Source organism: Populus euphratica, unplaced genomic scaffold (assembly GCF_000495115.2).
Source record: "Populus euphratica unplaced genomic scaffold, PopEup_1.0 scaffold84.1, whole genome shotgun sequence".
Taxonomy (NCBI): Eukaryota; Viridiplantae; Streptophyta; class Magnoliopsida; order Malpighiales; family Salicaceae; genus Populus; species Populus euphratica.
The window spans coordinates 563,356-588,783 of NW_011499964.1; the positions used below are offsets into that span (position 1 = coordinate 563,356).

A 25,428-nucleotide genomic window follows, 5' to 3' on the forward strand; every position below is an offset into this window, starting at 1 on the left:
GTTATATATATTATTTTAGAACTTACCAAATCAATCAAGTTATATAAAATTAATTTCAAAATACTTTTAAGTCTTTTATACTAAAAATATATTAATAAAAATTTATATATTGTTTTTATATCAAAAAATAAAAGTCTGATAAGTCATGATGCTCTACGAGAAAGGATTTCATGAGTACAATCTTGGAAAAAACATGCACTTAGCTATCCTCTTAACGGTGACCATGTTTAACACCTTTTTACTATAATTTTGGAGTTGATTTCCAAATTTTTCTATATAAATTTCTTTATATGGAAAATATGATTAATTGTAACCATGTTTTAACACCTTTTCACTGTTTTACATTAAAAACAATCTGAAACAAGGCCGTGGAAGGAAGAGTATATGTATACTGCACATATACAGCGACAACCGTACATGGAATCGAGTATGTAGTTTTTAAGCTATAGCTTAAAACTTAATTAGCCTTCACTATTATTCTGATAAGGAATAAAAAAAAATGAAGAATGTGGTCCTCACACAAAGCTCTTCTCCTTTTTCCACCTTATTTATCAAGGTCTTGTAGCTTCTTGTTTGCTTCATATCTTTTGTTTGCTTCTTTTTAGCTACCCTTCTATTTGTTTCTGAATATGGAAACAAGCAGAGCTGAAGGAAAGAGGAGCTTGAAGGAAATAGAAGATGAAGAGGAAGAAGAGGATGATGAAGATATTGCTGGAGGGCTAGGGTTTGTAGATGATGACAAGATCACGAAGAAAGGAAAGAAAGGATCTAGTGGTGGTGGGTCGTCGTCAATGCTGCTGGTTTCTTGTCAAGCAGATAATTGCACCTCTGATCTGACTGATGCCAAGCGATACCATAGACGCCATAAGGTTTGTGAGTTCCATGCCAAAGCTCCCTTTGTTCCCGTCAATGGACTGCAGCAACGCTTTTGCCAGCAATGTAGCAGGTGAAACCCTAATTTTCCTCGTTATTTCCAACACTTCAAATCAACTGCACAAATTATTTTTTCTATCCTTCCAAGAGTGGTAAAAAAGAAATTAACATCTATCTATATTAAAAAAAGAAAAAGAAAAAGAAAAAAACTAATTTCTCAAGCTAGTTTTTGAAATTAACATTTCCTTCTTCTTTTTTATTGTGAAATTAACGATATTTTCCATTATTCATTGTGACTCAAATACATGACTATTTGTCTTGGTTGTGAAGATTTAAACTTAAAATTTAGACTTTCAAAGGAAATCTGGTATCCCATTAATTAGCATGAAAACAAGCCCAAAATCGAGATATTTTCATAGCTAAATGGGGGTAGAGATCTGTGATATAATTCCTCAAATTATAATTTAGAACTTTCTATTATTTAGTTATGATATTGAAATTAGATTTAAAATGAATGTAGGGATTACAAAATATATTCATAAAGAGAAATTATTCATTGCATCCAAATGAATATCATGAGGAAGCAATTTCTCCCGAACAATTTCTCTTTAATTCCCCAAAAAGAGAATTCCCCAAAAAGAGAAGAAGAACAGGAAGAAATCCCCCCTTCCTACATAATATGAAGAAATTAAAGAGAAAAATATATATGTTTTTCTATGATGAGTTAACCCTGAAAATAAAAGATCAAATGTTAACCTAAATACCAAAAACATTTCCCCATCAAAGAAATATAGCATTAAAATCCTTCTGTCTTTTTATATTTATGCTTGGACCCTGACCCTATCTCCCCTGAAGACTAAAGAGGAGGTTGGAAGCTAAAACTCTCCTCTCCCGTTACTAAGAAGGAGGAAGAAAAAAGGAAAGAAGAGATAAATTAAGATTTGACTATTTCAAATATGTTAGTCTTGACCTCCTTATTATCCTTAGAAAAATAAAGAAAAAAAGAAAAGAGCATTAATTTCTACTTGTTACAAAAATATACTTGCATGATGCTAAGGAAGAACACCAAAAAATAATATATTTGAGCTATTATTTTAGTGAGATTTACTATTGGGTTTCTCATTGAAATCACAATTCAATGGCTCACAATTTTCGAAAAGTCCTTTTCTTGTTATTTATCTTTTATCCGTGATCAAATTGTATACTTTGTAGGTTTTTTTCCTGAAAAATAAATATCTTGTTTAATTTACTCTTGAAATTAACACTATACGTACTAAACATTTGACTTTTTTTTGGGAATAAATGTTATTAATGTGTATTGGATTTGTGGTTGTTGACTCTTTAAACTCATGTGTTGTTTTGTATTTGAAAATGAATTTTAAAATTCATGTTGATCAATTAAGTTATTGTTTGGTATTCTGCTACAGGGTATTTTTTTAAAAAAATAAAAATTTATTAAAATAATTTTTTTTATATATTACTTCGTCAAGATTATTAAAACTATTCGAAAACACATGAAAAATATTAATTTAATATTTTTTATGATAAAAAATTAAAAAAAAATTGTAAAGCAGAAATAAACACTAGGAATTTGATTGCTTTTAGATATCCAAACCTAAGTACGTACCTAACTCTCTTTGTTCACAAGTCACGCATGACAATACAGTGGCCAAAGGATAGGTATGTGAGCTGGAGATCACAAAACTACCATAAGCCATTAGAGAAAAAGATTAATAAAGGGGCACACCACAAAACCCCACTCCCGTTAATGTCTGTCCATTCTTAGTATTACTCTTAATATCGTTGTTAATGATCTAATTAATAACCTTAATTAGTGAATATAGTAATTACTTATGCCTAATTTGACAAAGTGTGAGTCGCCTTCATAGCATTTCAATTTGTCCACTAGTCGATTGTGTTCTTCATGAAATAAAGCAAAATCTAACTCAGTAAGTGCTCACAGGCCACTGGAAATTAACTTCCAACTTTATGAGTAAAAAGCTACAATTAATGGGGGGACGGCAGCTCTGTCCTTTGAAGATCACCATTAAATAAATTTGCATTCAATATCGACGTCGTATACAACATCGAAAAATGAGTTGAAATAGACAACTCACATGTATTCGTACAATTTCTTACTCACGTACTTGTATAATTTTCAACATCAAGATTATTTGAAGAGGTGTACAATATAGTATAGTATAGTATAGATAGAAGCTAGAGTTTTCATGATCTAAAGTCATAGAGTATAGATAGAAGCTAGAGTTTTCATGATTTAAAGTTATGTAACATATAAGTTATAAAGAAATATAAAAAAAACCCTTTATAAAATCTGAAGAAAAAAAACAATATTAATTTTAAAATTTTATTATATATAGTAACTTTCGAATCTTATTTAAAAAACCTTTTCTGATATTTTATCATTATAAAATTTTAATATGGTAAGAATAAGATCTTTAAAATTTATTTTTAAAATTTAACTTGATTTAATAAACAGATTAAATTTATTTTTAAAATTTAACTTGATTTAATGAATGGATTAAAAATTATTTTTCATTTATCAAATTATGTTTTAGATTTTTTTAAACTCTTTAAAATATAAAAATTTTAGTCATTAATGAAATAATACAATAAATATTATTATACCAAGAGTATATAAGAAATTTCTCCACATCCTTATTCAAGAAAAATCTATTAATATGTAATTCTATATTACACAATTTTTTAATCATATTTTTTTATTTAAAAATAGTTTAAAGTAATCTTTAGTTTGTCCCTCATTTCTAAAAGATCACTCTATTAATTATTTTCGATCATTTGACATAACACGTAAATATATAAATAATGTCAATAGAAACTAACAAAAATACATTCTAAGTTTTTGAATGTTTGCAAATTAGTTTTAGTTGGACTAATTAACATAGATATATCATAGAACAGTAATAAACTAAAGGTTAGATTTTCTGTATTTTATACAGTAATCGAATGGTGTGAGGTAGTTTTAGCCAAGAATAAAAGAATAGTGCCGATGAGCTTCCAGTTCAGCGACACTTGTGCTCAAAACATCTATGAAATGCCCAGTTCGACTTCGTTGTGAAATAAAAAGAAAGTTACTTTTCATTTAACTCAACCTCTTAAGCATGTGTCTTCGAAATGGGGCCTGCAGGTTCCATGATTTATCAGAGTTTGATGACAGCAAAAGGAGCTGCCGGAGACGTTTAGCAGGGCACAATGAACGGCGTCGGAAAAGCTCGGCTGAATATCAAGGAGAAGGATCGAACTGACAAGAGTTGCAATCTCTCATGAGTGCTGGCGGAAGGCTCACTACAAAAAGAGGGAGACAATTACGCATTATTTCCCCCATAAAGTGCCTCTTCCAAGCATATTTAGATTGGTTCAAATATCTAAATATGTGATCATTGGCATGCTCTCTCTCTTCTGTCAATCCCTAGCTTTCTTATTAATTATAATCTATGATCTGTACTTAATTAATACCATTTAATAGATGGATGTCATATATTATTTGGGTGAGAAGAAAGATTTCAAATTTCAAATTTTATACAAAAAATTTAGTAATAATAGGTATTTGAATCAGCTTAACCCTGAAATTTAAAAAAAAAAAAAAAGGTAATAAATGTAGAGCCATGCTAAATTGCTAGCCTCTGAAGTCGGAATTTTTGCCGACTGTTGAAATGCAAGGGGGGTAAAAGAACAGGAATTACACCAACTTATGTTCTTGAATTATGGCAATTAATTTCCATTGGGGGGTGTTTGAAATTGTAAATTTATTCGGAAGTGTAGTTACACTGTATTTTTGAAAAATTTTATTTTTTTTAGTTTTAAATTAATTGTTTTGATATTTTAATGTGATAATATTAAAAATAAAAAATATTTTTAAAAATAAACCGTTATTATTTGAAATTCTTCAGCCATGAATGAATGTGACCAGAGGACTACATCCTAGAACATGACTTGCATAAGCATTTCCAAACTGAGGACAGGATTAATTCACGACCTTCCTACATAGAATCTGTAAGGAAAAAAAAAAATCACCACCTTATCTTTCAGGCAGCAATATCAGAGCACTGATCGTTACTATTTGGAGCTCAAAGATTCAATTAAATCATCCCCGGTGCAATCTAGAGAACTTCATGAGTCAAACCCAATAATGGTGATGCAATGAAAAATTAGAAATCCTTGGTAGCTAACTGCCTCTTCTAGTCACGATTTATCCCTAGCATTTTCATGGCTAGCTCCCAGGTGACTATTGCAGCGGCATTAGCAGGAAATGCTCTCACTATTGTTGGACCCAAACCTGTATAGCATCCTTTAAGTCCAGCCCTGATGTAGATCTATCAAAAAAGGAATTAATTTGGTTTCTTTGTTTTCTTAAAAGAACAGTATTTTAAAGTTTACTGAACATCGCCCTGGTATTAGAATTAGGGAGAGCTATTGAAACCAACAAAATGAGAGGAACAGGACATCTTACAGAATTCAGAACTGCAAATGGATTTCTTGTGGAGCTTTTATCTAGAGCTGTCTGGATGATAGTTTTCGCCACATCCAAGGGCAAAACAGCAGACCAAAACTGGATAGCATCAGAATGAAAAACTGAATCAAATGACTTCATGAAGCACATCAAACAATTTTTCTCACGATATGCAAGGTTATCAGCGTACTTACAGCTACGCCACTAAGGCCACCGCTCACAATTCCGATCCCCATGTCAGTCAAATTGCTGTGGTCAGATAAAGTGGGTTTCAATTGTAAATGCATGTAATAACGGACATACTCATAAACACTAAAGAAGACAGCATTTCCAATAGATTCTCTCAACAATGTTGTAAAACCTCCACGAAAAATGCCTGTAACCTGAAAGGTTATCCATCAGCCAAGACTGCATCATAAATTTAAGCTTCTAATAGGCAGAGGGTTTTCTCACCCCTTCATTTTTCACTGTTTGGAGGGCACAATCGAGTGGGCTACTGTATCTACTGAACTTTGGAACCAAGGAGTCAGTGCCTTGAATTTGCATCCTACACTGAAGAAACTTGGTTTCACAATAATGCTACAGAAGGAAAGAAACAGAAAGGAGACGGCACTCCGATATATATGAAAGCCACAACTGACCACAACTTACTTTTACTAGCTCTGATGGGCATAATACAAAACTAATAATAGCTCCGCCATAAGCTGCTGATGGAATTATTACTTGGGGTCGGGGCACATCACTTTGACCTCCTCCCTTCACGAGTAAGAAAGAGGTGATAAACAATCACATGACAGATTCAAATCTCAACAAGACTTCAAAAGATATATATGCACAAAAAGGCTCTTCCAACTAACTTTACACAGACCTGCAATGACTGCTTTGTTTGGGAATAAATGCCAAAAAGAAGGGAACTCTCAAAAGCCACTCCAACAAAAGATGATGTTGCCCCTCTATACAGTCCTTTAACCTGTCAATAACAACTATCACCTAGCTATCCTTTCAAAAAGAATAATCTCAGGAACATGCATGAGATGTTCTACTAAAGCAGTGTATGACCTAGAAGCTGTGCAGCAAGGATTATTACAAGATATTTTAATCGACTTCCAATGACACAATGACTAAAAGCAATCAAACAATGTCAGGGACCAAAGAGCAGAAGCATGTTGCTGAAATTTACGAGTTCATAGGTGAAGTAACATCATCAAACCGAAAATCTTCTCACTCACAGATTTTAACATGAATCTACCAATAATGCAAATAACCTTGGAACAAATCAGTAAGCAATATCATTAAAGTCACCAAACATGGTAAAGGCATATTCCTACAAAATTCAACCCACAAAAGATTTTGTTGAAATCTTCAGATCAGAAAAAAGTATGCAACCTATCTTTGCATTAACTGATACACGTACTTAATCTGGCATAAACATAATTGAATATTTAAAAATTGCCACTTTATCAATCTAATTCAACTTAGAAATCGTTGAGTTAATTTTGCGCTTCGCAAGAAAACGTTCAAAAAGCATACTCCTTCAGCCTGTAGTATCCTAGCCGTGCAATGCAAACCATTCTTGTACTTAATCCCATGTGCTTCTGTATTATGTTTCTGTAGCATCACCTAATAAACACAAATACGCACACAATTCAGCAACGAACCATTGTCAAAACTACGCAAGAACTCATCATCACAGACCAGTAACCATCAACAGAAAGACCCATATTCACTACCCCTTTAAGCATCCCCACAAACTCCAAATCTAAAGCAACAAACTTTACGATTGCCCACATCATAAAATTTCATTTTAAACAAGTTTTGCATCAAAAGACTGAAAATTGATAGATGGGCACCTGTAAAGCACTCACCTTGACAGTGTCAAAAGGGTGGCCAGTGATAACAGTAGCAACACCAGCAAGTAAACCGGCTAAGTATTCCTTGTAAGCGAATGTCTCTCCCATTTTTTGGTTTCTCTTTGAAGTCTCGCTCTTTTCTCTCTAAACCCCTAAACCTTAAAAGTAATTAATTAACAATAAAAAATCATTGTCCTCAATAGACTCGTAAAAGTTGGTTGGTTGCCCTTGTCAGAGACCGGTCACCACCCTACTGTTTTCATGTCTAAAATTGGTGTGGGAATCTGTGGCCGCAAGAGAGGAGAGACTGCCCAGAAATGTGCAAATTACAAAGAGATGGTGAGTGATGCGTCATCTTATTCAACAGATACAACCAAGTTTTGGGCTTTTGGCCGAGCTCTGAAAAAAATTAAATATATTTTTATTTGAATATTAAAATTGTAAAATATTAAATTTACTTTATATATTTTTATTTAAATATTCAGTTTGTAAAATATTAAATTTACTTGAATTTTCTGGATTTACTTAGATCAATGTAGATTAATCTATGAAATCTTCAATTTAAATTATAAAATTTTGATAAACCTATAAAAAATAAATAATCATTAAATTAAGTTTTCAATCAACCTAATATTAAATAATTAGATTAAAAATAAAATTCAATTAGAAAAATAAGTTGAGTTAACCTAAGTTAATCAATCAAATCTTAGTCATAAAATCAGAATAATAGCATAGAAAGAAAATTAAAACAAATTATGAAGTTAAATTCTCAATTAATATAACGTTGAAGGATAAAATTGAAAACAAAATAATTAAAAATTAAAAAAAAATAATTAAAAAAACACATGAAAAAAACACATGAGTCAACCCGAGCTAACCAACCACACCTATGATCCAAGTCATGAAGTCAAGATAACCTCATAAAAAAAAATCTCAAATAAATTAGAAAGTTTAATTCTCAATCAATCTAATATTAAATTAAAAAATTAAAAAAATTAAAAAAAAAAACAAAAAAATGCAAGACAACAAGGCTAATTCACAACTTGGGTTATGAAACCATGATAACTTTATAGACAATAAATAAAAAAAATTATAAATTATAATTCTTAATTAATCCGATGTTAAAGGATTAATTTGAAAAAAATTAATTAAAAAAATAAAAAACATATCCCAAAACAACCTTGATTAACTTGTTAAATCCAGATCATGTAACAAAGATAAGTCCATAGAAAAAAAATATGAAATCAAATTCTTACTTAACCTAATGTTAAAGTATAAAATTAAAAAAAAAATCAATGAAAAAGAACAAAAAAGTGTGTATATGCTTTGTTTAAATATTGAGACGGTAAAATATTGGATTTACTTGAATTTACTTATATCAACATAGATTAACTTGCTAAATCTCTAACTCAGATCATGAGATTATGATAATGTTATAAATAAAAAAAAATAATCATTAGACCAAATTCTTAATCAATTCAATATTGAATGATAAAATTAAAAATAAAATTCAATTATAAAAATATATCGAGTCAACCCAAGTTAACCAACCAAACTTTAGTCACGGGATTGGGATGATCATATAGAAAGAAAAAAATTAAAACAAGTTATAAAACTCAATTTCCAATCAACCCAATGTTAAATGATCAATTTCCAATCAACCAGTTCATAATTAACATATGTAAAATTTTAAAAAAATCAATTAACAAAGGACATGAAAAACCACTTAAGTCAACCCGAGTAGATCAACCAAACTTATGACCTAAGTCATGAAATCAGGAAAACCTCGTAGAAAAAAAAACAAAAATAAATTGTTAAGCTTAATTCTAAATCAACCTAATATTTAAGGATAAAATTGAAAAAAAATAACAAAAAAAAACTTGAGGTAATAAGGCAAACTCGCAACTTGGGTTATAAAACCATGATAACCCATAGAAAGCAAATAAAAAAATTTATAAAGCATAATTCTTAATGAATCAAATGTTGAAAGATTAATTTGAAGAAAAAAAATCAATTAAAAAAATATCCCAAGTCAACCCTGGTTAATTTATCAAATCTAGATCATAAGACCGGGATAACTCCATGAAAAAATATATGAAATCAAATTTTCAATCAATCTAATGTTGAAAAATGAAATTGAAAAACAAATATTAAAATCCTTTAACAATAAAAGTGTTTGATCCTGGGTTAAAAAAGCACACCGTTTCTTATCATTAACTTTCTTCCAATAATTAAATCCTTTAACAATAAACGTGTCTGATCCTGGGTTTCCAAATGGTTTGCTTGGAAATAAATAACAAGGAAAACAAAATGTAATATTTTTCTTCAAATATTCAAGTCACGGATAACTTTTGAACCAATGAGACTGAAATCGATAATAATGTTTTTTACTAGTCAACAGGTATTTAGGCATCAAAGGTTGATATGGATCTAGATTAATGCATGCCCTTCGAATTTCATCTTATTGATTAACCAGGTATTTCTAAATTTGAGGACGATTGCTTGGATCTTTAATTAAATTAGCAATGTCAATTTTAGTAAGAGGTTGCTTACTAATCAACGCAAGTTTCTTATAAACTAAAGCACATTAAAACTGCTCAACCATAACTTCAATATTACATATTGAAGTTGGTTCACTAGGTTGTGAGTTATCAATATTTTTTTTCAAAAAAAAATCAATACTTCTTATTTTGTTCATGGTTCAACATAAAATCAAAATATATATATCGTGAGAAAAAAATTGATAATTTTAGTGGCTCTATTAAAAACAAAACATAAAAAAATCCAAACATAAATCAAAACAAACTAATAAAATATATCTAATTAATTAAAAAAATCATTGTAACAAGAATTAAAAAAAAATGGTAGAACTAGCATATCTGAAAAGAAAAAAAAGGAGCAAAAATGGTAGAATTATATATATATATATATAACCTCATTAAATTATTAACTCAAAAAGAAAAACAAAACAAAAATAGATTTAAAATTTAAATTACTTTATTTTGTTTAATGAAAAATAAATTAATTGGTGACTCTGCTTCAATCTTTTTATAGAAAAATTTTACTCGCGATTTGTATTTTTATCAACTGCAGGATTTATATTAGGGTTGCAAAAAGTAATGACTTTATATTTTCTTTCTTTCCACATAGTTCAAGATTAAATTCAAAGGAAACCAAAAGTAACATTACACTTAATTACTATAATCAGCTCACCTCTTTCAAATAAAAAATATAATACCTTCTCACACTTAATTACCCAATAATAAAAAAAATGTCTTACAAGGGGGGCTTCGGGCCCCTGCTTGCCCTCTTACTTCCGCCCTTGAATACACTAATAATTTCTATAAACTGGTAGCTAGTGATGATATGTCATAAATGAAAAAGCGGTTTGTTGTCAAGTATTTAAATGAATTTCAACGATTTATCTAGAATATATTATGTTTGCAATCTTTATAGATAATTTCAAAAGCCTATAAGTAGACTTATACTTTGGAGAAATAATAGGTTCCTATTATAACTAATAGATATGGCTTTTGGTTTAACTAGAATAATAGGGAGTTATACACCAACAAATAAAAATTGTTCATTCAAGGTATATCAATAGCTAAACAATTCACAAGTTAGGTTTCTTTATCTAGATTTGGTTTTAAATGGAAGTTTTTTAGATGTGGTGAGTTGGTACCTTGAATTATTAAGTTTCATAAACTAAAGAGTCATCTAGATAAAAATCTATTTGTAGAAGAACATTAAGTTTCATAAACTAAAGAGTCATCTGGATAAAAATCTATTTGTAGAAGAACTTAGGTTTCTTCATCTAGATTTTGTTTTAAATGACAACAGAGAGGTTTTTCAAGGTGATGGAACCTAAGACATTTTGAAAAACATGTTTGCTTTTAAGAGTGATTTAGGTAGGGATTGGCTACACACGAGTCTCTTTCGTTCAACTTATATCATCAAAGACAAGGTATGTAATTTGATCATTGATGATAGTGGTAGTTGTGAGAATATAATGTCAGTAAAGATTAAAAAAAAATACAGCTCAAGATAGAAAAACATCATAGGCCTTACAAATTAAAGTGGTTAAATCGAGATAGCAAGGTAATCATGGATAAACATTATCTTGTTTTTTTTTTTCTATAGACAACAAATGTTTTCATATGTTTGGTGTAATGTGATGTTTATAAATACATGTCATTTACTATTAAGTAGATCATACAAATATGATAGGGGTTTTGCTTATAACGGACGGCATAATACATATACCATTAATATGAAAGGGAAACATATAGTATTACCGTCTAGAAAAGAGGTGGTAGTTTTTTAGAACTATGGTAAGAACATGTTGTTTTTCTTCCAAATTATAAAGAATGAAGGGAAGAAAGAAAAGAAGGAGATTGTGGAGAATCAAAATGATGTGAGAAAATGGTACAATGTGAAAAATCCATTAATGACTAGCAATGGTTCTGTAAAGATTCTAAGTGCTTCATAAATTGATTATTGGCCTATTTTTTCTATTTGCTAACTATATATATATATATATATAGCATGCCAAAGGTTAATAGAGAAAAAAAACTCCAACATCACTATTGTCGTTGTCTAGCTATTCTAATCAGTATGGATTTAACAACTAAAAAACCCTTTTATAATAGATTTGTTAATCCTATAGACTATAGCAAGTTTTGTGTTATAAAAAAAAGATTGAGAGCAATGAAAGTAAATGATATAACTGACCCTGTATGAGTAACTGAAGTTTGTTTGATTCCAAATATTGTGGTACTCAAGGAGTTCAAAGTGTTGGATTTTATTAAGTATATTGGGCTAGAACACTCATCTCTAGTCATACTGCAACATAAGATGGTTGAAAACATAAGATGGCTAAAGTTATCCACGTTGATAAAATGTTAATCTATTTCTTTCAAGATAATCTCACTGAATAGTACCAAGATTAATAAATGGAAGGATCTAGTATATGCCTTATTGAAGCAATATATATTCAATTTTGAAATTACATATGACAAAACCAGTCTGATGGCCATAGAAAGGGGAGATCAAGAGTCTGCAAGGGTATATACGCAAAAATAATAAGATAAGACAACACATGTCTAACCTTTGCTAATAGAAACAAAAATCATGATGTTGTTTGAAAACATCTTTATATCCATGTATTATAAATATCTGATAGGGAACTTAGCTCAACAATTCTTTAATACTGTGAGGATTACCAAAAGAATTAAACAAGCTATCAAAATAGAAAAAATTAGAGGTTGTATCATGGGTTCCAGAACAATGACAATAGATTAATCAAAAGCTTTTAAGTGGGAAATCTTAGTTATGTGGACTAGTCAAGTTTTGTTATAGTATCAACTACTCAAATGCATTTGTCATAGATTAACATACCTTTACCACTCAAGTTAGTCTACTAGCATATGTTAGACTCTATATTTGTTACTCTAACTCCATCAAATTCTATAGAATCACCATTTTACATGGGGAATAACATGAAATATTTTTTTTTAATGCACAATTTTATATTGACAAGCATACATTTTAATCCAACCATTTGAACTTGCTAAAAAATTTCTAAAATATTCTAAAGGTCTTATTTATTTAGGGTTAAAATTGCATACCCATTAGAGTTGGGGAAAACCTTCAAATATGATCTAAAAATTATTGTTTGGGCTTTGTTAATTTTTTCTAGTTAATTTAAGATTTTTTTTCTTATTTGGATTAGAAATCTTTTATTATTTTTTTCAATTTTGTTTAGAACTTTTTACTAATATATAAGCAACCTAGAAGAGTTATAATATAGAGTTTTTTATGAATTTTTATGTAGTGAAATATTCAATAATAAAAAATTAAGATTTGTGGTGTGATCCTATTTGATAAAAAATTTTGTTATTTATTCTTGTTTTGTTTCTTGTAGTATTGTCATCTACATGTAAAAGAAGTTATGGTATTGTATTATGAGTTCGTTCCATTTCTTCAAGTAAAGAAAGAGAAGTTAACATGGAAAAAATATCTTTTATAGCATTGTTGGTTATGTCATCCTTTGTTTTTGTATTTAAAATATTTATTTTCTAAGTTTACTAAGAAAATATATTTTATGATATTTCTATTTCTAGCTAACAATATAAGTAATGCATTTATGCTAAAAATCATTGTGTTCCTTTTAAAGTAAATTTTAATAAAAGATTAAAGTTTTTTTAAATGTTTATATTGATGTTCAGGGTCTTTTTGCTACCTTTACTACTTCAAGTCATAAATATTTTATTTTTTTATTAATAATTTCACTAGGTTAAGCTGGGTCTATTTATTAAAATCTAAGAGTAATTTATATATGTTATTCCTTAATTTTGTAAAATGATTATCACACAATTTCATTATTAATTTCAGGTCTTTCATTATAACAATGGTCATAAGTTATAAATCAATCTTTTTCTTATTTTTTTTTAAGATCCATAGCATCCTTTACAAGACAATTTGTATACGCACCATAATACAAAGATATAATATAACATATAAACCATAATCTCCTAGAGATAGCTCATATATTAAGTTGTACTATGTATGTTCCTAAATATTGCTGGATTAATATTGTCATGACTATTGTTTTCTTTATTAATAAGATGTCTACCTATATTACTGACCATAAAACTTCTTTGAAGATGTTATCAAGTTTTCACTTTGTTGCTTCTACTCTTAATCTTCATCATAAGATTTTTAGTTATAGAGATTATGTTTATATTCATTTTTTTTGTTGAGATAAACTTAATCCTCATGCTTTTTAGTGTGTTTTTCTTGGTTGCTTTAATTTTCAAAAGAGAGATAAATATTTTCATCCTTTTGTAAGTAAATACTATATATTTATGGATGTTTACTTCTATGAACAAGTATTTTATTTTTCTAGAAATGTGTCTCTCATTCCTCTTTCATGAGAAATTAGTAGTAAAGAGGAAGAACATTTATAGTTGGTGGAAAATATATCGCTGATTTCAAGAAAGAAAAAAGATTAAGTTATTTTAGATGAAGAATGATCTTTTTTTATTTTATAAAAGTTGTATCTAAACCTGAAAAAAGTAAGCCCACTTAATTATTTTAAAAGGGTTATATATAAAGAATATGAATATAATTATCCTTCTTAATGATATTACCATGCCATTAGATAACTATTTTGAAATTCACTATGAGATATGTGTCCCTTTTCTCTATAAATTTATAATATGTATCTTTAGAGTTTGTCAACTTAAGATCATAAGTTAACTATCAAGATAGGATATATCTTTTTCATGTTTGTAAAGAGCCTAATAGACTTGGCTTCTTCGTATCATCTTTCAGTGTCATTTATCTCATATTTGTTTTTATCTCTTATTATTATTTGTCTATGTCTCGTTTATTTTTTACCTTCTAGTTGTCTTATATGTCTATTTCTAATTCTTTTTAGGTAGTTCTTGGAGATCTTGATTGGAAGTTTACTGTGGTTGAGGAAATAAAAGCACTCTAAAATAACTCTATTTAAAAGATAGTCAAGTTAACTCAAGAAAAGAAAACAATTGATTATAAATGAATTTTTATGATGAAGTCATATAGGATAGTTTACTAAATACAAAGCTAGATTAGTTGTCAAGGGTTACACCTATAGTTTTAAGATTGACTATTAAGAAACTTATACTTATATGGCTAAGATAAACATTGTTAAACCATCTAGGTGGTGGCCAAGTGATAAGGACTTGGGATCAAGGGGTTTGCTCCCTCTGTGGTCTCAGGTTCGAGTCATTGATTGCTCATATGATGGTCACTGGAGGCTTACATGGTCGTTAACTTCAGGGCCCGTGGGATTAGTCGTGGTGCCCGCCAGCTGGCCCGGGCCCCCACGTTAATCTAAAAAAAAAAGATAAACATTGTTAGAGTTATACTCTTTCTTATAGTTAACATGGATAAGCTATTATAACAATTTGATATGAAAGATGTATTTCTTCACAATGATTTGTCGGAAGAGGTGTATATAAATCCTCCTCTAAGATTTATACTAGAATGAGGTAAAACATACAAGATAAAAAGGTACATAGACTTAAGTAGTTGTCAAGGACTTGGTTTGGCAGATTAAATCACTTTGGTTTTAAGCAAGCATTAGTAGATCACACTCTCTTCCATAAAAGAAAAGGTGTTAATATTACAATCTTATTATTTATATTGATGTCATGATTGTTGCATTAAAATGACATAAGTGATATAAAGAAGCTTCAAAACTACTTGATCGAGGAATTTAAGATGAAAAACTTGGACCTTTAAAATATTTCTTCAGCGTTGAGTAACTCGATCCAAGAAAGGACTTTTTCTTTGGAAACAAATATTAGATCTCCTGGCCGAAACTAATAACTCTACCTATAAAGTTGTGGATACTTCTAGTGAGATGAGCCATGGTCTCGCTTTCTACTTACGTTAGGTCCCAACAAATAAAGAGAGGTGTCAAAGGTTGGCAAGGTAGCTCATCTATCCAACTCATGCAAGACTTAACATATTATATACAGATAATGTTGCAATGAATCATATCTTGACTTACCTAAAATCCTGTTTAGGTAAAAGTGTTATGTTCTCCCAACTTAACACATGGATATTTTGGTATATATTGATTTTTATTTTTCGATTTAGATTCTAGGCCTATTGTGTAATTGACTTCCGTACATGTTTGATATGTATTCTGCATAAATACCTCTTAGTGTAACAACATTTAGCCTAATTTCATTCTTCAATTACAAGAAAAGAAAATAGAAGAATTTTGTTAATATCAACTTGCTAACCTAGATTTGGGTTTTACAAAGCATGTTTTATTTATTTATTTGATACATTATGTCTAATCATCTATTCTAATAAAAACTTCAGGCGCAAGATCAAATTGTCGGAGAAAATGAACATAAATTGAAGGAATTCCTGCAACTGATATAAGAGGTGTTTAGGGAAACTCTGACCTTAAATTGAATCGAACTATGACAAAAAGAATTTCAAATTTGGAATTCTAATCACGAAACATAAATAGCATACAGAAAACAGAGAGGGATAGTGCTGTTTAGTGTACAGCAACATTATTTGGGTGCCTTTGAATTTCTATTATGTTACAATCCTCGACTTGCAGGAGCATACTTCTTGACCAATCCACTCTTCAATAGCCTGCCCCTGACATGTTCATTCTTATCCAGCTTGCAATGTCATAACTTACTGGGGAAAATCACGTTTGAAATGCTCCCGGCCTTGCCTAGTTGAGTTGAACCTCTAAAAAGCTTGTCTCTTTCAGCAATGAATTTGGCAAATCTAGAACCCTTCACTTGTTTCTCATTATCTTGCAATATTGACTCTGGCAGAGTAGACAAAGGAGGGGTTGGTTTGGGGGGGAGAGGTGGCATTAATGCCCATACAGAAGAAAGGTCTTCATTTGGTTGGTCAAGATTTTGCAGAAGTGCTATATCCCGCATTTCTGTCGTGAGAAAAACAAATTTGTCAGCATCCACAAGCATGCTTTACCTGCATATACTACAGCCAGCAACAAAGCCAACTTGCAAAAACAATGAAATGGATAAATTCATCATGTATCACATATCAATTTGATCCTATAGTTGCTATATTCCCCAACACTAATTCATGGAAAGACTATGAGTTCCATAGAACCACAAATTTTAATAACCTCTAAGAAATGTGATTTAAAACATAGAACCACAAATTTTAATAACCTCTACGAAATGTGATTTAAAAAAAAAAAAACAATCTTTTTGGTGTTTGTGGTCATTAATTAATGAAGCATATCACTCTGCAATGATAAGCTTGAGAATCTAAATAATGTGGGAATAAGATTAATTCATTTCATGATTGACATGTTCTCAAAGCCAATGTTTAGATGAACAACCTTTTGCAAAATCAAAGATAGGCGCCAAAACTGCACATGGAATGCTGAAGTTCAGATGCGGTATAACTGTTCCTCCACCATGCCTTGCATTGCTATACCAAGAATATATCTCATTAAATAAAGAATTATATCTCTTATTAAATAAAGAAGTTCAATCTGCAAGAACTGGAGAACTTAACTAGGAGAAAATGAGGGACGAAAAAAAAAAAACCCAAGAAAGAAGACTTGCTTGAGAGCTCATAATACAGAAAAATGTGTTCCCTCCATCAAATTGATAACATCTATACAGCAAAAATATTTTTTGACCAATGCAGGTATGTCTCATTATGTCTTTCCTGTCATTTTTCTGTCAAGCATACCCCATCATACCAAATCCATAAGCAACCAGCACAAACTTCAGATGGATTTTATAGACTCATACTAAGAGGAAGACAGTTTCCATTGTGACACAATAACCAACAACCACTCACATTGAACCATTTAACAACAGCGAAAAGGAAAAAACAATAAAGCAACTGTACCTGGTAACAAGTCCAATCATATGACCTTCTGAATTAATGACAGCACCACCACTACCACCTGGGTGGACAGCAGCTGTTGTTTCAAGCATTGCTGGAACGTGTGAATTCCTTCCTTGAAGGGATTGACAATATTGGGGTGCCTTTGTTTTGACTATTTTTGATACCACTCCGGAGCAAACAGAGGGGGAGGAACCTTGAAATTTCAAGGCATAAACAGATTCAACAAAAAGCATGAAGTAAAGCCAAAAAACAAATCAGGAGAATCTTCAAAGTTGACTAGCTATAGCAAGTATCAATTCAGCAGAAAGCCAAAAGCAATAAATGATATGGACTCATTACCACCATATGGATTTAGAACCATAGCTGTTCTAAAAATAAAATAAAATAAAAAGGTCAGTGTTCTTGTGTTATATTCCTTTGCAGCACACACACAGAACGATTGAAAAGTTATAACCCAATTCAGAAAGTTTCTAAAGCTGGTTTGGAGGTTAAGGCCACCTATCTTGAAATACAGTATATCATACAACATTTATTTAACAATTCATAGAAAACAAGATACACTTCATAACTAAAGCAAGTGATTCAAACAACAAACTGCACTGGTGGAGAGATGATCTTACCAGAACAAGTTAAGAAGTGGTGGGGATGGAATGTGCACGAAATGACACATTGGCTTTGGGTAGGCCGACTATTATGACATCATGCATTAGTTAAAGTCCAGCATGACAATACAAAAAAAAAAATTTAAACAAACCATTTTCAAAGTAGAACTCAATTAAGGATGCACTGGTAGCAAAGTAGGCTTTGAGAAGGGGAAAAGCCAAAAAATGTCTAGAAGAGTAGTCAATCACATTTATTTATAACAGCTAAAGCCAGATTTTTTAAGTTCTTCTTCAACTGGCAGAGGCTTAGAAAGACACAGGTATAGAAAAATAATTGAAAGAAACACTCCTGAAAGAATAAATCTAAGAAGAAATATTTAAGGCAGTCAAGAATTTACCACATCGGGGTCCAAATAGTCCATGTCCGATGACATACGCCTTCGATCCCAGAGATGGAGATTTGAAATCCACTTTGGTAGGGCAAAGCTGATCTGAAACATGCTCAAGCTGCAGAAGGGCAACATCCAGTGGTCCCTTACAAACATACACTACTTTAGCATCACACCAAATCCAAGGGTCAGCATGGTCCAAACGAACACGTATATTTCTACGGTCTTTGTAAGACAAACTCAATTTGTATCCCTTCCTCTCATCAGCCACCAAAGAATCCACAATGTTCATTGTCTTTGGTGGCAACCTCTGACTCTTCCTGTAGCCATCAACTTCACTATATCTAGAAAATTCCTTGGGTGGAAAAAAAAGATCCTCTGATTTGGTTCCATCTTCTCTACCATTTACAGTTGTTTTCCCAAATCTCCAAGGTTCTAACAGGTGAGCGTTTGTGAGTATCAGACCTTGATCGTTAAGCAGAACCCCAGATGCCCATACAGCTTCATCGATGGTAATAAGACAAATAGAAGCCATAGCCTTCTCAACTGGCAGTGGGGAAGGGCAATGAGAATTATGATGCTCATACTTGTAAGGGAAGGATCCATCTGACTTAGGGTTGTATGCATTCCCTACAGCATTTAAGTTTTCCTTATTAATATGAATCCCTTTTTCAGCATTTTGAGGCTCCTTCAGCAGCAAGTCACTGCAAGCAGTTGCAATGGCTTTCCACGGAATCACCAGCTGTCACCCAAGGCTAGAATTTGTGTGATCTGTTAACTATCAGATAATTTAAACATTCAAATTGAGAATTATTCCAAGTCACCTGGATTTCAGCGCCGGTACTCTTTTGCCTCAATGGTCTAATCAATATGCCAATGAAATCTGAATTTTCACCAAAAACTGGACTACCTTCCATTCCTGGCATATTTAGCATCAAAATGGAATCAGAATTATAAAGGATGAAAGAGCCACAGAAAATATGACTGAAATGCTTGCACCTGGAAGACACCGAAAGTCAGCCATCAGCAATGATATGTCAGATGATCTAGGAGGATAGCAGTTGGCAATGGATCCCACTGACAAGCTGAAAGTATCAAAAGAATTTGACAATGAAACTCAGGTTCAGCATGAGGTAGCAATACCACAATTGAGTGCAAATGGAATTTTTTCTAACTACACACCTCGTATGCACACAGACACACGTTGAATCCAGTTTAGTTTCAGGACGCTAGATGACCACAGAATATAGATATTTCATTCATTATCTGTTCTACACTAAAACATAGAGTAAATAAATGATCTCCTTTAGTATTAATGCTCTATATCAACCAAACTAGAAGTGCCACCTATATGGACATTTAAGAATGGACGTTGCAAATACCAGATTTATGTGCTGTATCATGCTTTTGACAAAAACAAATCATCAGAAATGAGATCTAAGAATCCAAACCAAGTGTAGACATTAAACAAGATGGTAAAGCAAAGAATGATACCTGTTAAAGAAGTGGACAGGTGAGAGGACACCAAAAGGAGAACCCACTGCTAAAAGAAAATCCCCCCTTTTTCTTGATGCCAATATTTTAAAGCTGGGCAGATCCTAAATGATAAATTCCAAGTCTATATTATATAATGTAGATGTAAAGAAATTATAACAACACAAAAATCATGTAGATGGGTTCTCTAAGGTGGCATATAAAAAGGAAACAGAAAAACGAAAGGTACACTTTACCTTCAAATGTAAGAAAACACCAAGAATAGCAACCCTTGTGGTCAACCTGCCCATAATACTTGGATTGCTAGATCCTCCCCTTGCATGCCTGTGGCTCTCCACAGTAGAAGCATTTCCATGCTCAGTCTGAGATGATTGATTCAGCATTATTTATCCCATATATCATACGTTCAAATTAGATGTAGATAGTCCATTGCAAAAACATTATCCCTTACTAACCTGTGTCTGGCCAACATCCATAAAAGGCTGAGGACCACTCTCATGTGAGGCCAGAGACCAACCAACCTCCCATCCATGGTCCATTGAGCCTGAAGAAGCTTCAACAAGTGATTGAAGGGCAAGGGAAGATACAGGAACATCAACCTTCATGGAGAATTGATCGATTAGTAACATGCTGTGTAGTAGTAATGAGCAAGAAATTTAAACATCTTAATAACACTGAACACCAGTACGAAGTGCAATTTCCAATACTGGAAACAAGAAGCATTTAATATGCTCAGTTGACAGTGCTGTTGAAGTTCCAACACAAACATAACATCCATTAATTATCAAAGTTTAAGATGCATTTGAAATCTGGCATACACGAAATTGAACATCAATTCACTCCCTACCTCTAAACATCAATTAAATCTTACTGATTGATAATGTAAACTAAGGCTATCATGGAAAAGTAAAATTTGCATCGAATCAGTTTTGGATCCCATGAAAAACAACAAAATTGAATTTTTCATTACCATTAGCCTTCAAATACTGTAAAAACCATCCCACAAGTAATGAATTTGCATGCCAAACACAGCCAAATTCATGTCCCAGGACAACTAGTATCACACTTAGCTATCACATGCATTGATGAATCTAACAAAAACATCATGCTCCACTTTACTGAAAAAAGCACACAACAAACCAACTGAAATTCAGAATCTAATAATTAGTTGGCTAGTGTTAGATAACTAGTTTTCAATGCTGTTACACAAGCACATATTGATTCTCTCTGAGGCTTCTTCAATGTTCAGCTAAACAGATAACTCACTCAAAATGCCTACCAATCTAATAAGGTGTGCACTTAGCCAGCAAGAAGCTCCTTTATCCAAACCCCCATCTTCATCTTTCCTCAAACCCAACTTTCCCTGCAAGATAAAACACATTAACTCCAGCTACTAATCACTTCAACCAAGTTAACAACTAGCACAGTATCATCTCATACCTCTACCATAACATCAACATGAGCACCAGGAACCAACTCGGGCGGACCCTGCAATCAAACAATAATCCCAGCAATTCACCTAAAAAAATCCAAAAACAACAAAACAAACCCAATTACACATTAAATAGAAGTAATTCAAACCTGAGAAATGCCCTCTCTATGTTTTGATGACAAAAAAGGCTCAACAACAGAAGCAACTGTGACTACCAACCCAAGACCCTGGCTTTTACCCTCCAAAATCCGGTTAGCCAAGTCAGCATCATAAAGGGTGTCAGGTAATAACAGCCCAGAAGCTGAAAGTGTTGTCTTGCCAGAACTACACGAACCCAGATAAAGAAAATTCAATAAGAATATATTGAAATGAAAAAGAAGGCAATTTTGTATTCCAAGATCACATTTTTAAAAATAAATTCACTCACTTAAATTGATGAAAAGCATGTTTTCGCATCTTTAGTCCTTTGGGGTCCTAAAGAAACACACGAAAACACACACATATTCATTGTCAACCTATGAAAGCACAGATTTGTGTATAGGTGATTGAGGGACTTACGGGGCCTTGGATTCTGACCAAGACAGCGAAGTTACGGGCAACATCAACGATTTCAGGCAAACCCATGAGATTGTTTTGTGTAAGAACGAGTAGAGTTGGTGACTTAGTAATGTGTTTTTCGATTGAATTGACTTTAACTGTTCCTGTTGTGTTTTTGCTCGTGCGGAAGGATTGATGACATCAAATTTCAGAAATTCGAGGTGCAAGGCAATTAGTGTAATGCAATTAAATGTGTAATATAATGAACACATTTTCATTTTACTCCTATATTTAAAAAAAAAATCATTGTAGCCTCTATATTTTATTTGAATTTATAATTGGTCCTTGTTTGAGATTTTTTTTTCCTTATATTTTATAAAAATTATAGTTTAGTTTTTATAATAAACATTTTTTTTTGCAATTAAATTTTTACATGATTACTCTTAATTATATAATGGTTTATTATATAGTTTTTTTTTATATATAATGCTTAAATGTAATGGATTATAATGATTGCAGTCCTCCACCACATTATAATTTAAAAAATTGGATAATCAAAAATAGAAATGTAATGGATCATTACATGATCTGTGCATCTAATTCAACATGTCATAATAGTAAAACGAATGTAGTGATACGTAATGCATCCAAGATCTGACATGAGTCGTGGTAAAGGGAAAGACTAGTTTTTTTATCCGAAGCCAATTTTTTGCCAAAAGCATGGTGGCTGAATTATTTTTAAAATATTTCCAAAAACTTCAGAAAAAAATATATTTTTTTTCTAAATATTAATTATTTTTTGTGTTTTGGATCATTTTGATCCGCTCATCTCAAAAATAATATTTAAAAAATAAAAAAAATATTATTTTAATATATTTTAAAATAAAAAATATATATTTCAGAATGAAAAATACTTTAAAAAACAACCACAACCACACTTTCAAACAGGCTAATCTGTTACATATTGGAAGAAATATTTTTTAAAAAAAATATTAAAACATCAATACATCAGATTAACCTAGATTGATTGTTGTTAACCTACAAAACCTATAATAGATGATATGATAGAACCATAAAACCTAAACCGAAACAATTAGAAAGTCCAATTACAATTAACTAAATATTAAAAGTTAAAATTATATTAAAATATAAAATTAAAAGAGAGAAAGAAAATTGACTCTAGCATCGACAATTGACATAAAAATTGGACACAAGAAGAAAAATTTTAAGGCAATACTATACTTTAAAAAACAATCACAACCACATTGTCAAACAGGCTAATCTATTATATATTGAAAGAAATATTTTTTAAAAAGAAATATTAAAACATCAATACATCAAATTAATCTAGATTAATTGTTGTTAACCTACAAAACCTATAATAAATGATATGATAGAACCATAAAACCTAAACCGAAACAATTAGAAAGTCCAATTACAATTAACTAAATATTAAAAGTTAAAATTATATTAAAATATAAAATTAAAAGAGAGAAAGAAAATTGACTCTAGTAAACCTGCATCGACAATTAACATAAAAATTTGGACACAAAAAGAAAAATTTTAAGGCAATATTAGCATAACATTCCCAAATAACATGAAAGAAGCAAAAGATAGAATCAATTAATTTAATAGTACATATATAGCCCTAATTTAATAATATGAAAAGCAAAGAAAACCTAGATAAATCTTCTAAATTTGAGTTAATATTCTAAAATTCCAACCCATGAATAAAATAAATTGAAGGATATAAAATCACAAGAAGAAATCAATTTTATAAATTATCTAAAATAAAATTAAAATTAAAATTAAAAGAATGAGAACTAAATCTGAGAGATAAAAATAATTAAAAATAATGAAATTTAAAATAATTTAAAATTTTAAAAATTACATTTAAAAGAAAAAGGACTAAATTTAAAGGTGAAAGAAGTTTAAGGGTTGAAGTGATTTTTTCAAGGGATGGTGCAAAAAACAAGGTGAAAGAGATAAAATATAGGGAACAAAAATATACACCAAACTGGACCGAACAACCATACATGCACCATCAAAGAAGAAACAAACATGGTTACAACCATCATGATCACCCGCAAGTGTTGCACAAATATGTTGGAGTGGTTAATGCGTGCTTGACACGCATCAGCAAATTTTTTATTTTTTATTTTATTTGTACAAATACTAAAATACCCCTAGAATTAAATAACAATAACAATAACAAAAAACCAATATGAAATTATTATCAAGCCCTTAAACTCAAGACTAAACAATTTAGATGGTAAGGGCAATGGAGTCATTAAGCCCTTAAAATCAAGGCTAAAAGATTTTTAACTTTTAAAGGTTAATACAATACTTTTACTATTATTTAAAAATAAAAAAGATAGTGTTGCCCAAAAAAAATGAAGAATGACTTATTAACCTCGTGAAAAGACTATTTCACCCCTTAATACTAGTTCATCTAATTTTTCAGTCAATAACAAAATCTACATCGATAATTGGCACAACAACAAGGGCTAGGGAAATTTTCTCTAGACATAAAAGAAAAATATCAAGGAAATGTTATGATAATATTCCAAAATAACATGAAAGAAACAAAAGATAAGTTCAATTGATTTAATAATATAACAAAAGGCAATCCTAATTTAATAGCATGAAAAATAAAGAAAACTTGGGTGAATATCTTAAATTGGAGTTAATATCTCAAAATCACAACCCATGAAATCTCATACTAGGGCTTAGTCAAGAAAGTTAATTTACAATCAATTTAATGTTGAAGAATAAAATCATCAAAAAAATTACATCCCATGAAATCTCATACTTAGGCTTAATCAAGAAGGTAAATCCCTAATAAGGGATAAAATTTTAAAAAATGTTAATCTAAAAAATTTATCAAAAGCATAAAATTTGTAATTAAATGAAAGAGGATAAAACATGATAGAAAAAAATTAAAGGAGAATGAAATCACAAAAAAAAAATTGATTTTATAAATTATCTAAAATAAAATAAAAATAGCAATTAAAAGAATGAAAATTAAATTTAAGCGATGAAAAAAATTAAAGAATGATTAAATTGAAAATAATTTTTTAAATTTAATATTTGTAATTAAAAAAAGATGAACTAAATATGAAAGGAAAAGAAATTGAAGAGCAAATGTATTTTTTTCAAGAGACTATACATAAATTAAGGCGAATGAGAGAGAAAATAAAACAAAATATACATACCAAATCAAACCAAACCACCATACATGTTTCATCTAATGAGAAAGAAGATGCCGAGATAAATTAGATGACATGATAGAAGCCTGACTATGACTACCGATATTAGTAGCATATATTGCCTAAATACAACAAAA

General features: G+C 30.7%; 3 protein-coding genes across 5 annotated transcripts; 1 reads left to right on the forward strand and 2 right to left on the reverse strand.

Annotated features, from left to right (window-relative positions):
- Positions 1-479: 479 nt before the first annotated feature.
- On the forward strand, positions 480-4,427 carry SPL3 (squamosa promoter binding protein-like 3). The gene is made up of 2 exons (XM_011045108.1): positions 480-946; positions 4,040-4,427. Exons 1-2 carry the CDS (start codon positions 630-632, stop codon positions 4,155-4,157), a joined length of 435 nt encoding a protein of 144 aa, XP_011043410.1. The 5' UTR covers positions 480-629; the 3' UTR covers positions 4,158-4,427.
- A 385-nt stretch (positions 4,428-4,812) lies between these two features.
- Positions 4,813-7,554, reverse strand: MBAC1 (Mitochondrial substrate carrier family protein). Its single transcript, XM_011045109.1, has 8 exons — positions 7,228-7,554; positions 6,893-6,982; positions 6,231-6,332; positions 6,014-6,118; positions 5,816-5,914; positions 5,557-5,745; positions 5,363-5,461; positions 4,813-5,225 (listed from the first exon to the last, which is right to left on the reverse strand). Exons 1-8 carry the CDS (start codon positions 7,318-7,320, stop codon positions 5,091-5,093), a joined length of 912 nt encoding a protein of 303 aa, XP_011043411.1. The 5' UTR covers positions 7,321-7,554; the 3' UTR covers positions 4,813-5,090.
- Positions 7,555-16,104: 8,550 nt separating this feature from the next.
- LOC105138888 (glyoxysomal processing protease, glyoxysomal-like) lies at positions 16,105-22,310 on the reverse strand. 3 transcript variants are annotated; one of them, XM_011045110.1, is made up of 14 exons: positions 22,104-22,310; positions 21,973-22,019; positions 21,695-21,869; positions 21,554-21,601; positions 21,393-21,476; positions 20,569-20,712; positions 20,350-20,475; positions 20,114-20,217; positions 19,619-19,704; positions 19,444-19,538; positions 18,629-19,361; positions 17,629-17,821; positions 17,108-17,199; positions 16,106-16,681 (listed from the first exon to the last, which is right to left on the reverse strand). In XM_011045110.1, the coding sequence occupies exons 1-14, from the start codon at positions 22,167-22,169 to the stop codon at positions 16,416-16,418; spliced, it is 2,259 nt and encodes a 752-aa protein (XP_011043412.1). In that variant the 5' UTR covers positions 22,170-22,310; the 3' UTR covers positions 16,106-16,415. The 3 variants fall into 3 exon arrangements, with proteins under 3 accessions (XP_011043414.1, XP_011043412.1, XP_011043413.1); XM_011045112.1 differs by lacking the exon at positions 17,108-17,199 and having other exon boundaries at positions 16,105-16,681; XM_011045111.1 differs by lacking the exon at positions 21,973-22,019.
- Between the last annotated feature and the right edge of the window lie 3,118 nt (positions 22,311-25,428).